At 32.1% G+C, this 12,956-nt stretch overlaps 2 protein-coding genes and 1 long non-coding RNA gene across 4 annotated transcripts; all 3 read right to left on the reverse strand.

Moving 5' to 3' along the window:
* Positions 1-4,042: 4,042 nt before the first annotated feature.
* LOC131666628 (E3 ubiquitin-protein ligase arih1-like) lies at positions 4,043-5,047 on the reverse strand. Its single transcript, XM_058939464.1, has one exon. It carries the CDS (start codon positions 5,045-5,047, stop codon positions 4,043-4,045), a length of 1,005 nt encoding a protein of 334 aa, XP_058795447.1.
* Positions 5,048-5,174: 127 nt separating this feature from the next.
* Positions 5,175-8,082, reverse strand: LOC131666591 (uncharacterized). Of its 2 annotated transcripts, none has more exons than XR_009302111.1 (5): positions 7,990-8,082; positions 7,841-7,904; positions 7,604-7,773; positions 5,765-5,841; positions 5,175-5,651 (listed from the first exon to the last, which is right to left on the reverse strand). It is a non-coding gene; the product is annotated as an uncharacterized LOC131666591 (long non-coding RNA). The 2 variants fall into 2 exon arrangements; XR_009302112.1 differs by having other exon boundaries at positions 7,986-8,060.
* Positions 8,083-10,232: 2,150 nt separating this feature from the next.
* LOC131666539 (E3 ubiquitin-protein ligase ARIH1-like) lies at positions 10,233-12,570 on the reverse strand. The gene is made up of 3 exons (XM_058939310.1): positions 12,321-12,570; positions 12,013-12,045; positions 10,233-11,918 (listed from the first exon to the last, which is right to left on the reverse strand). Exons 2-3 carry the CDS (start codon positions 12,024-12,026, stop codon positions 10,367-10,369), a joined length of 1,566 nt encoding a protein of 521 aa, XP_058795293.1. The 5' UTR covers positions 12,027-12,045; positions 12,321-12,570; the 3' UTR covers positions 10,233-10,366.
* Positions 12,571-12,956: the final 386 nt, after the last annotated feature.

The raw sequence follows: 12,956 nt of genomic DNA on the forward strand, positions 1-12,956 counted from the left end.
TTAGTATCATAAAAGTAGATAATATAAAGATTTTCCAAGTCATAATCAAAATTTAAAAATGTACAACTTAACCTAACTCATTGTTGTAGTTGACGTTTGACATTTGTAGACTGAATATCAAAACAGTGATTAAATTCCAATTAAGATTGAACAAGCATAATTACAGAATTGATATTTAAATTTCAAAGGTAAATAAACATATATAAACTAAAAACGTAAAGATTATTTAAGTCTCGTTTTGGCATGTTTTAGTTTATTAGCATAGAAAATCTTGTATCTTTTATCAATTTATTTTTAAAATTGATATCAAGATACACTATTGTTTTATTTTTTGTAAGTATACTTGATCATCAATCTTAAAGTTTTTGACATTCAATAAGATATCATAATTTCTTTGTACTTCTTTTTAGATTTATGGAGATTTTCAATGCTTGTATTTGAATATATGAAAGTTTGAACAAGATTATATAAAAAATCAATTTACAATAGCAGCATCTTTTGCTTTGTAAATTCAGAAAAAAATGTATTTTCTATTCTATAGAAAGCTTGATATGGTGTGAAACCATGTATCTCAAATTTCTGCGTTATAAGAAAATGGTAAATTTTATTCATTGATCCCAGTTATTCTTTATGCAATAGAATTGTAAATACTCAATAAAACTGTGGTCTTAATGTTCAACAGGAAGAATTGAAGAACAGGTGGAAAGCTGTGAAGTTATATAGTGAATTTTATTAATATTACAAAGTTTATCTATGATTTTGTTACCATAGTTATAACCATGATCAGTGTTGATGACTGATTAATAACTTTATCAACAAATAAATTATTCAGTTGATGGAGTAGCAGTGGTTATTGCTTCAATATTTGAAAAAGAAGTGACAGCATGGTGAGGACAAACTATATATTCATTTAAATTTGAACTGCTTTTTCATAAGTGAGTGATGATCATAGGTTGATGGGTCATTTTGGATTAGCTTATTATCTTTATAACTTTTACAGGATTGTACATAATTTTTAATTTAGCATGTTTTTTCTTTCCAATATCAATATTTATGAATATATTTAAGTTTTTTAATATCATGATTACCATTAGTTACCTAGTATTGATGCTCTTATATTAATATTACTCTCTGTTTCATATAATGAAATGAATATCATTTAAGTAAATAGTGAATTGACGATCATCTTCTATAAATTCTTCAACTAAAACATTCTCAATCTATAATCATGCCATAATATCATTATCAGTATCTGATAGACTGCATATTTTCAATTTGAATTCTTTCATAGATTTATAAATTTTTAAAACAAGTTTTGATAACTGCAAGGAAGGTTTCTTCTTGAAGAGAGTTTTTATAATCGAATGAAAAATATACCTTTTATTATTTTTCTTAAAAATTATAACTTATTCAACTTAAGGTTGGAATTCAAAATTTTCTCTCAATAAAAGGCTATTGTCAAGGAACTTCTGGCTGATATACGTTGTTAATTTTCATTATTTAGTAGTACAGTAAACTAAATAATATCTAATCACTAATAAATGATTATTAATGTAGTGTTGTATATTAGGAGCCATAAAAATATTAAATCATTCATTCATCGATTGATGTTTTTTGTCAATTCTGAAATAGTCTAATTTATTAGACTGGTAAATTTAGAACCAACTATTATGATTATTCATCAAATTTGTGTTTTAATATTTGTTTAGATCATTATTATCGTTTTATTTATGTTGAAATCTATATTTTCTTTTGACATTCTTTCTACGGAATCATCATGAAAATAAAGAAAAATTTCTGACATAGTTCTATTGTATTCGGATCCTCATTTGGATCTAAAACTGATGAAGAGTCTACACAGGCAAACAATCCTTTTCAATGGTTTACAATACTTCAATTACTAATAAATTACATTGAATTACTAATAAATTTTGAAAGAGGTTTTGACGGATTATTCAATTAAACCAAAAGTCTGTGATCAGTGATGAATAACACTGATGAATAACATTTTCAACATTATCATTTATTTCTTTATTAACTGAAGCGATTAACAGTTTTGAGATTAATTTCATCTTTACTCATTATATTAACGCAATTTCCGACGAATTTTCCGGCACCAGCTTGCTTTCCTCTCAAATCTGGTACCTGATCCACCGCCATTTCCTGTCCTTACACAATCTATTGCTACGATGGTACACCTCGTACTTCTATTATTCTGTCCCCTCCCTCTATACTTTGATACCATTTTTATTTGAAATAAATAACTCTTTAACATTTAATTATTTTAGATTTCAAGCAGCTTGTCTGAATATTTCTTTATCTCGCAGAATAACAATTTATAGGTGTCAGATAAGTATTTAATTTTTAGTGGTGAAATGTTTTTTTGTAAATAAGAATTCTGAGCTTTGTAAAATATTTTTAGATGCAGAAAAGAAAACTAATATTATGCAAAAGAATCAAGAAAAGCAAAATAGTAGGAATTTCAAAGAACAATATTGCACAGTACAGCACACAGTACTGCAATGAAAAAGTTTAATCAGTTTTTCTTCTACAGTATACAATAAATGGTTTTAATCCTGAGTTTTATCACTTCACTATATCTATATTTTATTTTCCTATAATAATCCTCCATAAAAAAAGTGATGACCTAAAAAATAAATTTTTGACCTAAAGTAAAGATTTTGACATTGATTGGCCAAAAAATAAAAATTTACATTTACAAAGAACTGTTTTGGTATAATTAATAATATTTTCAAATTTATTATTTTACTTACAATATAATTAGATGCAAGTATATAAGAGATATAACAAATTATAAAATAAAAATTTATATCGTGATTATACCGTGCATTTCGAAGCGCGCATACAGACTTCTAGTATTTATAAATTTATCATTACGCTTATCCTAATAACATTTATATTATTTTTTTGTCTACTGCGCGTAAAGTACGTCTTCAGGCTCGGATGTCAGGTTTTACAAGAAGCATTGTATGCGCTGTAGACAAAAAAATAGTATATTAATTAACCATGGGAGTGAAAATGGCAATAAACCCCTAGCACGTATTTAAAACACTTGGCTTCACCTCTGATATCAATTTACATGTGCTATGGACTTACCAGTACTTTCACTCCCTTGGTTAATAATGTACTATGTATAGCACTTGTACCCTAATTTCACGATGTAAAACTGATCCATTTTAATTCAATGGACAGACGACCCACAAGTGTTAATTTAACATCGATAGTACCATAAAATGTTCTTTGATACTTGCGACTCAAGTACTTCATCACTGCATGTCATGATTATTGACCTCGTTTGTGCTCGGGCAGTAATATAATGTCCAATAATGAGCTACTCAAGTCACATGTACTTGTAATGGTACTATATATTAGTACATGACGATACAAGAACGGAAAAGTAAATCCCTTCCTACACTAATTTAGTAATGTACTATTTTATTTGGATTCTGATAAATTGTTTATTGATAAATTTTATTCATATTACTGACTAAAATTATTGTTGTCTTTTCTTAGCATAAAAATAGATATGTGTTTTTGCGGTATATCGTTATAAAGATTGTTTTAAAAATATCTTCATATTTATTCGTTTTTCATTTACAATTCTATATTACATATAAATAATTTGTCATGTTACTGTTTAGAGTTAAGGCACTATTTTTGTACTATTTATTTTTCAGCAATAAATGACTGAATTGATTAAACAATGAACAATCAATAATTGATGATAAGACATTTATGATCTTATACATAATGATTATAAAAATTAAGACATCGTCATTAATTACAAAATAATATAGCAATAAATAAACTTAAGTTTCAAAGACATCAAGAACGTGAATTTTATGTTTACTATTGTTTTTAAATCATAAATATTATTTACGTGTTTGCCAAAATGAGCTTATATATAGTTTAAAAAAACAAAAAATAAATATTTACATTCCTGTTTCAAGGTCGCTGTTAATAAGGAGGTTGTAAGTATTTTTCACATTTGAAAAATGTAATACAAACTTAACACCGTTTATTAGTCATCGAATGTCCACCAATGTTTGTCATTCCCTTCTTGCACGTGTTCCAATAAAACTTTTCTCCGACTGTCACAGTAGTTGTATTGATTTCGAACTTTTTGGTTCATATCACTCAAATTTTGTTCATCAACGTCTTGATGTAAATAACCGACCAGAATCTCAACGGCATTTTCCAAATCCTGTAAATTATCTTCCAAAATTACAGTTTGGTTATTTTGTTGAATATAATAAGCAAAAACATAAGTGTACATGAGTATTCGTCTACAATAACACAAAATATCTGCAGCTGTTTTCAAAAATTGTACTTCTATCCAAGATTTATTTAGATTTTGCATTTCTTTTGTCTTTTCTTCTACTTTGTCATGCAGAATATCTTCATGTTTGAGAAAGAACATGTGATGCATGTATTTGTCTTTGTAGAAAATATATTTCTCCAAATCTGTTTTAGTTTTTTCTTGTGCGTATTTTGTATCAGCAATTTTTTTCCTATTCAATTGTTTACAGTTATTCCAACTATGAAAGGCATGTTTCCATGGATGGAGACAAAACCAACAAAATGGAGTACTGCACCTTGGACACCTCATATAATTACATCCGTCAATTTTTTGTATCAATGCCTGACATTTTGGACATGGCTTTGTATTCAATGCCATCCACTTTGATGTGCCTGTGTCTTCTTTGCATTTTTGGTTCCATTTCCGAAGTATATTACAATTCACCGGGGCATGCCAATTTTCTCCACAACGAAAACAGAAAATGTGTTTGCAATTGCAAATAACAGGCTTGGCATCTATATACTGTACTTTGACAGCGTGACCGCACTTTGGGATTGGGCACCATCTGAGCAACTTGTTACAATCTACAAAAATGTTTGTTATGAGTAATTGATACCTCTGTTTGACTTTTGGATCCTTTACTATATCCATGATTGTCACGTCATCTATCAGAATGTTACAAGAATTATTAGGGCATTCTATGGTTTGTGCAATTCCTTCTATCATGATTTTAATCGTCAGATAATTGTTCCAACAACTAAGGCAAAACCGATGTCCACACTGTAACCCAGTCAGCTCGGATGATGATAAAGTTAAATAACAAATTTTACAATTCTCTGTTGTATTCTGAGATTTTTGCATTGATCTGTCTGCATCTGCAGAACCGTTGGCTCCTATAGCAATACTTTGCTTAAAACAGTCGATAAGATTTGCTTCTTTAAACAAATTTTCTTGGTCATCGTCGTAATATCTATCCATCAACTTTTGTTTATCCCACTTAAAATGATTTAATAAAATTCTCGTAATCGTAGCTGGGATTTCTACAACTGTATTTACTTCTTGTATACAATTTGTCATGTGTTGTACAATTTTCTCGGTAGGAAGAATTTCAAATGAAAAATCAACTTTTTCAGACTCTTCTCGAGAACTGCTAGCTTCAAACATTTCTATTGCGGATTCTGTATCATCTTCGCTGAATTGATCAGAGTCATCATCGTCAAATATTATATCTTCATCTGAAAACATTTTGTTTGATCTTTTGAGTTTTAACCTTCTCGAATCGTCGAAAAAAATCCGCAATGGAATCAGTATAGAAATCACTATAAATTACCTGTTAAAAATAATCATAGATTATCATAGGAAAATATATTTATTAATATACTTCATAATGAAAAATTTTTAAGGGTAATGGTTTTAAAAAAGGAAGTTTAGCTTAGAACTTACTTTTGATATCTAACAACTGGTACTACTAAGTAAAAGCAAACTGTGACGAAGATTTGCCTCTAAGTCGAATATATTATCTGAAAATAGAAAATACGTTAGTTTGATGATGTCAGTGATATCGTAAACGTATAATTTAGAAATAATAAGAGCTTACGTTTAATTTCCATACAGCAATTAAATAATAATTAAAATATGAAATATGAAAAAATACTTAATATTAACGATATTTCTTTAATCGTTATCTTCTCACCTTCCATGGTTATGTGTAAAATACGTATTTTATTCAACCACTCTAAACTAATATGTTGTATTTTATTTTAATGTTTCGTTTACCATCTGAAATGAAATGAAGGAACTCAGTAGAAAATCGATAGTAATCATTCCAAAAAAATTATAGAAAAACTACGCTTCGTTAGTAAGGATAGGAAAACCAATTATTAATCCCACGCAATTCATTTGAATTAATAAAAAAATTGCCAAAATTGTTGACTTACAGATTCTTATTAATGTTATCTGCGTGGCGTTTAAATACTGCTGCATTCATAAACCTGCTCAATTGTTAGTAAAAATCACGCACAGTTTATCTATCCAATCAAAATATTATTATAACCATCCGTTAAAGAAAAAATATTATTTCTCATTACAGCGATACATGCTGAAAGATCAGTCGGTAACATAAATCTATACCCTTTTATTATTATAAGGCACATTCTCAAAATAACAAGGGATGTATTAAATAGGAATTGGTTCTTTTCTGAAATCACCGTCAATGTTAATTATTAGTTAGAAATGGATTTTTTTATGCCACGTAAATGTTTGAGTACTTGAAATTATCGGTTATTCAAAAAATAAGCTATTCCTATCAGTACAACTCTTACACTGGCATTTTTGGGAAAGTATTGTCTATGTTAAAGTAGTTGACATTGCTGTATATTTGAAAAATACCTCATCTTTATGGGTACAGCCTTTTTCAGAGGGCAGTACTTCTTGAGTCTACGTGTTATCTTAAATATTTGTTTCTTTATAACGGATATGTAGTTATAATGACATTTTGATTGGTGGAAAAGCTACGCGTGACTTTTGCTAACAATTGAGCAGGTTTATGTATGTAGAAACAGTATTTAAACGCCACGTAGATACAATTATCGACAATACTTGGGTCAACAACTTTGACAATTTTTTTTATTAATTAAAACGAATTGCGCGGGATTAATAATCGGTTTTCCTATCCTTAATGACGAGGTGCAGTTTCTCTATAATTTTTTTGGAACGATTACTATCGATTTCCCGCTAAGTTCATTCACCATTTAAAATGAGCTTGACAGTTGATAAGCTCATTTTGAGATAACAAGATAGTTTCTAATTGTTAAGCTATTGTTTCTGATGTGATTGACAAATCTAGTCAACGAAGCATCAAAATAAAATACAATGTATTAGTCTACAGTGATTAAGTACAATATTTATTTTACATATTAACAATATATTATTGGTAATTTATAGAACAACACGTAAACTAATTTAATTAATCAAGTCGTAAAAATTAAATTAAAAAAATAATAAATATTGTAAAATGTAATATCAATCGTTAAGATGTCTGTTTATCATAAGCACAAAAATATTTTAATTTATTTAGTTTAAATAATTGGTAATATTAAGCTACAATTTTTCAATTGTTTCAACAACAAACCGATACAGCTGTGGAATTTTTCAAAAACAATTTCTTATAATGAATATACGAACATATACTTTTGTTACAACACACTGTAAACCTCGACACCAACAAAATACTTATTACCGCATACGCGCGCTACGATTATCGATTATGATCACTTTGATTACCTGGTAAACAAACGAAGGTACCGAAGAGTCGTTTTCGTACAGTAGCCCAACTATGCGACCAATATGGCTGCCTCAAACTTGGCTTAAGGAAATGGTGATGTAAAGACGCAGGTTGTCTAATTCATGCCAACATATAAAGATGCACCAGTGCTGATAAGTTTTGTTTATTGCTGTAACAATGAAATTATTAATTTGTAATTTATTTCGGTATATTATTTCGTTTGTTAGTGAGCTTACCTGAGAAAGGTAAAAATATAATAGGTCTGAAATGGTAAATGACATATCAGACAATATTTGCTTCCTAATTTAAATAGTTAATTGAAAATTAAATTCTGAAAAATTGTCTAAAATCAATAATATAGATGGTATGTATTTAATTTACCTACATAAGCTAACGGTGAAAAAATCAGTCTGTCGACACACTAGCCTTTATAATATGGTCGTGTTTAGATATCTGTGTATTGATGCGTACACTGAACAGGAGATGTGGAACTGATCTACGGAAGCCAGGAAAATATATTTTCCGAATGGGGGCGCGTCCATGCAATACGCGCGGGAAACTCAATTGCTTATAGTATTATATCTCTCAATAGGAATATCAGATTCTTCACGTAAACGATATTACGATGGTAATTTTTTTACATTTTTATATCAGAAAATACGCTACATAATAAATTATTTTTAAGAAATAATCACGAACTTCTGCTATTATTTTTACTAAGAAAATAAAGTTTCGCAATTAGAATAAAAGTATTAAAAGATTTATAAAATTGTTCACAGCTTCGTAAACTCCAGCGAGTCCACGCCATTTTCTTCGCGAACGCGTGCCAAAAGTACTTTTCTCCGATTATCATAGCAGCGAATCTTGAACATTCTGCACAATCTCGGTGAAATCTTCATCGGTGATATCTCATTCGAGATGATTACGTAGAGCAATTTGACGGAAAGTTCCAAGTCTTTGTCATTGCTTTGAAAATTGCCACCCGACGCATTTTTTCCGAATAGAAAGCGAAGCTATGCTAGCGTAGCTCGGTAGGAACGCGATCGCTGAAAATTATTGTGTACGAATTTCGTGCACAATTGGTATATTTCTGCGAAACACGAACGAAATACATATAAAATCATGCAAAATTCATATATAATGCATAAGTATGTCATGCGTATTTTGCAGGTGTTTGTTTCGAAATATACATACATAATTCGTGCATGTTTTGTTCACTTTCCATAAACATTATACATACAAAACATGTATGTGATTCGTGAAGCATTTGCGTATTTTATGCAAATTAGGTACAATATTCGTTCAAAATTTGAATTCTTTTGTTGGGTGTAAAACTTTTATTAAATTTTAATAAACTTGTCGATAATTTAAACGGGTTGACGAAAATGTATTAAATCATGTATATTTTTTATACGAATATTATTTTTATTGCACTCTTCAATTATAATATTTCCTTACTCCGACGCTTCGACATTTCAGTCTATATTATTTTAGTTTTATACGCGTAAAGCTTATCGGGGAAAAACACGTGTACGCAATTAGCGAGGCTCGGCAGAAAAAAGAGAAAGTTCCGGATTTATGACCGACCGAGGCTCGACGACGCTCGCCCGGAAAATCTAGTCGTAACCGCTCAATTTTTATAACTAAGAACGAAGCTCAAAAAATTAAAACTCTCGGGTTGGCTGGGAAATAGTTAGGCATGTGGGGTACAGATTTAGAAACTATGCTAGCCCACAATTCAATGTCAAAAAAGTGTGAAAGAACCAATTTATATAGAAAAGAATGTTTGCTTTTGAATATATCCAATGCGTAGATTTAGACGTAGACATAAAATTTTGAATAACCAATTGTTTCTCAAAATTTTCATTTGTCGTTGAAAATACATGAATACTTTAACCGTCTAATAATTCTTTTTATTATAATCAATTAATCTTCCAATTAAACTATTGTTTTTTTTTTGAAAAAATAAATTCTGTCTTATTTAAATTTGTTTTTAATTATGGGACATTTTAATTTTTACTCATAATGCAATATGATAAATGGTTTCACTCACGGTGCCACATATTTCCCTCGCGTCCAGTAGAATAGTAACTAATTATTATCTGATTTCGAGATAATCAAATTTCTAGATAACGTGGGTCTGCAAGTTTTCCACGAAAATTGTAACACTTCATTAAACGACACTGGAAAACGAATAAGAAAAAAATCGCTCAGTTGAGCAACTAATCTTGGAATAAGTTAGGAGCTTTAAAATGTACAGTGTCAATAACACAAGTAATGAAATTTCATAATCACTAGGAATAGCGCGAGCAATATGAATACATATGTACGTTCAAAAATGTACTCACCATTACTCCACCAACGTACCACTGATCGAAAGCGCAACAGTAAATGACATTATGTGAACCGTATTAGTTCGCAAAAGTTTGCTTGAGAACGATAAGATGTGCGTGTAAAAGCTGTAGTCTGTAGACGTGCTTGATGAATTGTTATGCTTGCTGTTGAAAACTTTAATTAAAATACCTCCGAGTGACAGTTTTGAATATTCTGTATCTCGTAATTAATTGTGAGTAAAGGATAAATTTGGAATGAAGCAGCGACTACTGAAATAAAACAACTGTGTGGATTAGAAAGTCAATATGAAAGTCTATTTAATGATTCGAAAGAGACGCATCAATAAAAATATTAGTCATAGTTGTAAAAAACGCAAATGTTTGTTGTAAAAACAAAGAACGAAAAAAAAAGTAATGTCGAGTCTGTTACTACTGGTCTTGTTCCTCGAACTCCCATATGTCCTCATCGTAGCCATCGTGAACATGATCGAGCAGTACTGTAAAGCGTCTCTTGCAATAGTTAGTTTTGCTAACTATAGTTTCTTTAATTTCGCTGACATCCTCTTCCTCAATATCTAACTCGAGATATTTAGAGAGCTCGAAAACGGCGGCCTCCAAATCCCTTTGATTCTGTTCCAAAATGGCCATATGATTCGTTTTCTTTAAATAGTATGCAAAGGCATACGTGTACATGAGAGTCTGTTGACATAAGCACAAAACATCCACAGCTTTCTTCATGAATTGTACCTCGATCCACGTCATATCGTGCTTCATTATTTTCTCCATCTTTTTATTTACCATTTCGTATAACGCAGAGACCCTCTTGATCGAGTCTCGGTGCTTTATGAATCTCAATTCGTAAAACAGATATTTTTGCTGCGAACTGGTCGGTTGGACTGAACTTATGGTCTCTTGTTTTGACTGGAAGCTACAATGATAATGAAACAAATGTAACTTCCACGATTTCTCGCATACCCAGCAGAACACGTGAGAGCATTTCTTGCACGATACGGAATTGCAGCCGCCATTTTTCTGGATCGGCGTATAACAGTTGATACACGGCTTCGCGTTCTTCGAGATCCATCTTGTGTTGGCCTCGTCTTTATGGAACACCTTCATCCATTTACGCAGCAACTCGCAAGTTAACGGATCGTGCCAGTCCTCGCCGCAGGCGAAACACATCGTCCGGTTGCACTTGCAGGTGACCGGCTTGGCGTCGTGATATCGAACCTTGATCGCAGCCTCGCAGCCGGGAGTCGAACACCAGCGCAACTCTCGGTTACACTCGACGAAGCTGTTCGTTATCAGGACCTGATACTTGTACTTGACCGCCGGATCTGTCACCAGTTTCATCACGCGCTCGTCGTCCACCAGAATGTCGCATTCGTGTGCGGCGCAAGCTATCGTCTGACCGATCCCATCGTCCATGATTTTCGTTGTCAAATACTCGTTCCAGCAGTCCAAGCAGAACCGGTGACCGCACGACGAATCAGCCATCGTGGACTTTGCTGTCGGCACACAGCAAATTCCGCAGTCTTCCGTTTCGCCGCTCGGAGCGTCCGGATGTTGCGTGTCCCCGGCGCAATTGGCGGTCAGCTCGCTACGATCGACAACGCGCGCTTCGGCGAACAGCTTGGCACTATCCTCGAAGTATTTTTCCAGCAGCTTTTGCTTGTCCCACTTGCAGTGATTGAGCAGGATTCGCGTGATCGTCGCGGGCTTCTCGATGACTTTGTTGACGTCATCGATGAAATCGATCATGTATTGTACTATTTGTTCGGTCGACACAATTTCGAACGGATACTTCTCGGGTTTTTCTCTCTCCTTAAAGATCAGACTCTCAAATTTGACAGTCAAATTCTCTTCGCTAGCGTCGCTGGCTTTTTTTTTGCTAGCAGGAGTCTCCGAATTCATGATCAAGTATTTATCAATAAAATCGATAACAAACGACGAATGAATAAGTCGACGTAACGTATACCCACTGTTAAATTTGCAAAATAGATAATTACACGTAAAAAATTGGCTGTACCGCTTGTTCTCAGAAATACTAATATATCCTATTAGTATAGTATTACCACTGCAAGTCCATATGGCGTCATCGTCGGTGCCTGTAAAAGAAAAATACCAAGCTTTACCGACGAACACGATAAGTGCCTATATTCGTCGGCGTTATTACGAATTATACATTATTTTTCTTCTTAAAGAATTCGAAATTCATCAGAATAGTTTTGCTTTTACTGTTTTCGAAAAAACTGATCGATCACACATGAAAAATCCATAGATTCGTTTATTTTTCCGAGCGTTCAAACGGCGCTCTCGAATCCACGTTTATACAATCACAACAAACGCTACGCAAAGGAATAACGCCATTGCAAGTACAAACCTCTCAGCTGCTGTATTATGCGCGCGGACTGCGTTTACGAGATGAACACGCATTCACAATATCACATGAAAAACACAAGAATTCCGAGCCAGCTGCCGTGATTCCAACACGGACAGACGCTGATATGCCGCAGATCGTTAGATGACTTAAACTAATCCCTGCAGATGTTCGAGTACAAGATGATGTTATCGTATGACTTGGTAGCTGTAGGTAATCGGCTAATTTGTACTTATAGCAGATCTTTATAATATCTCTATTCGTTCGATCTCTGCCCTTGTTCCAGAGTGGAAAGTCAGGAACATTACAGTTTACATGCGTATACGACGCTATTCGTTTACTTCATAATTTGCTTTCATTGACATTATTCGCGCTAGTATGCCGTGGTAAATAATCACAACTAATCGCTGCAGTTTCTCCAATTACGAGCATTAATTTTGACAACGATCGCTTCGAACAGAAACACCGTTATTATGTGACTTCTTTCAAGATGAAATTTCTGATTTTTTAATTTGATCAAAAAGTTAATTTGATGGCTCAAAAAATGAACGATAAATATAAACAATGAAATGTTATTATATATGCAACAATGTTTTCTGCTCGCACGTAGAACGAAAGAATATTATTAATAATAATAAT

Source organism: Phymastichus coffea, unplaced genomic scaffold (genome assembly GCF_024137745.1).
Source record: "Phymastichus coffea isolate CEN01 unplaced genomic scaffold, Cenicafe_Pcof_1.1 PCOF00059, whole genome shotgun sequence".
NCBI classification, from domain to species: Eukaryota; Metazoa; Arthropoda; class Insecta; order Hymenoptera; family Eulophidae; genus Phymastichus; species Phymastichus coffea.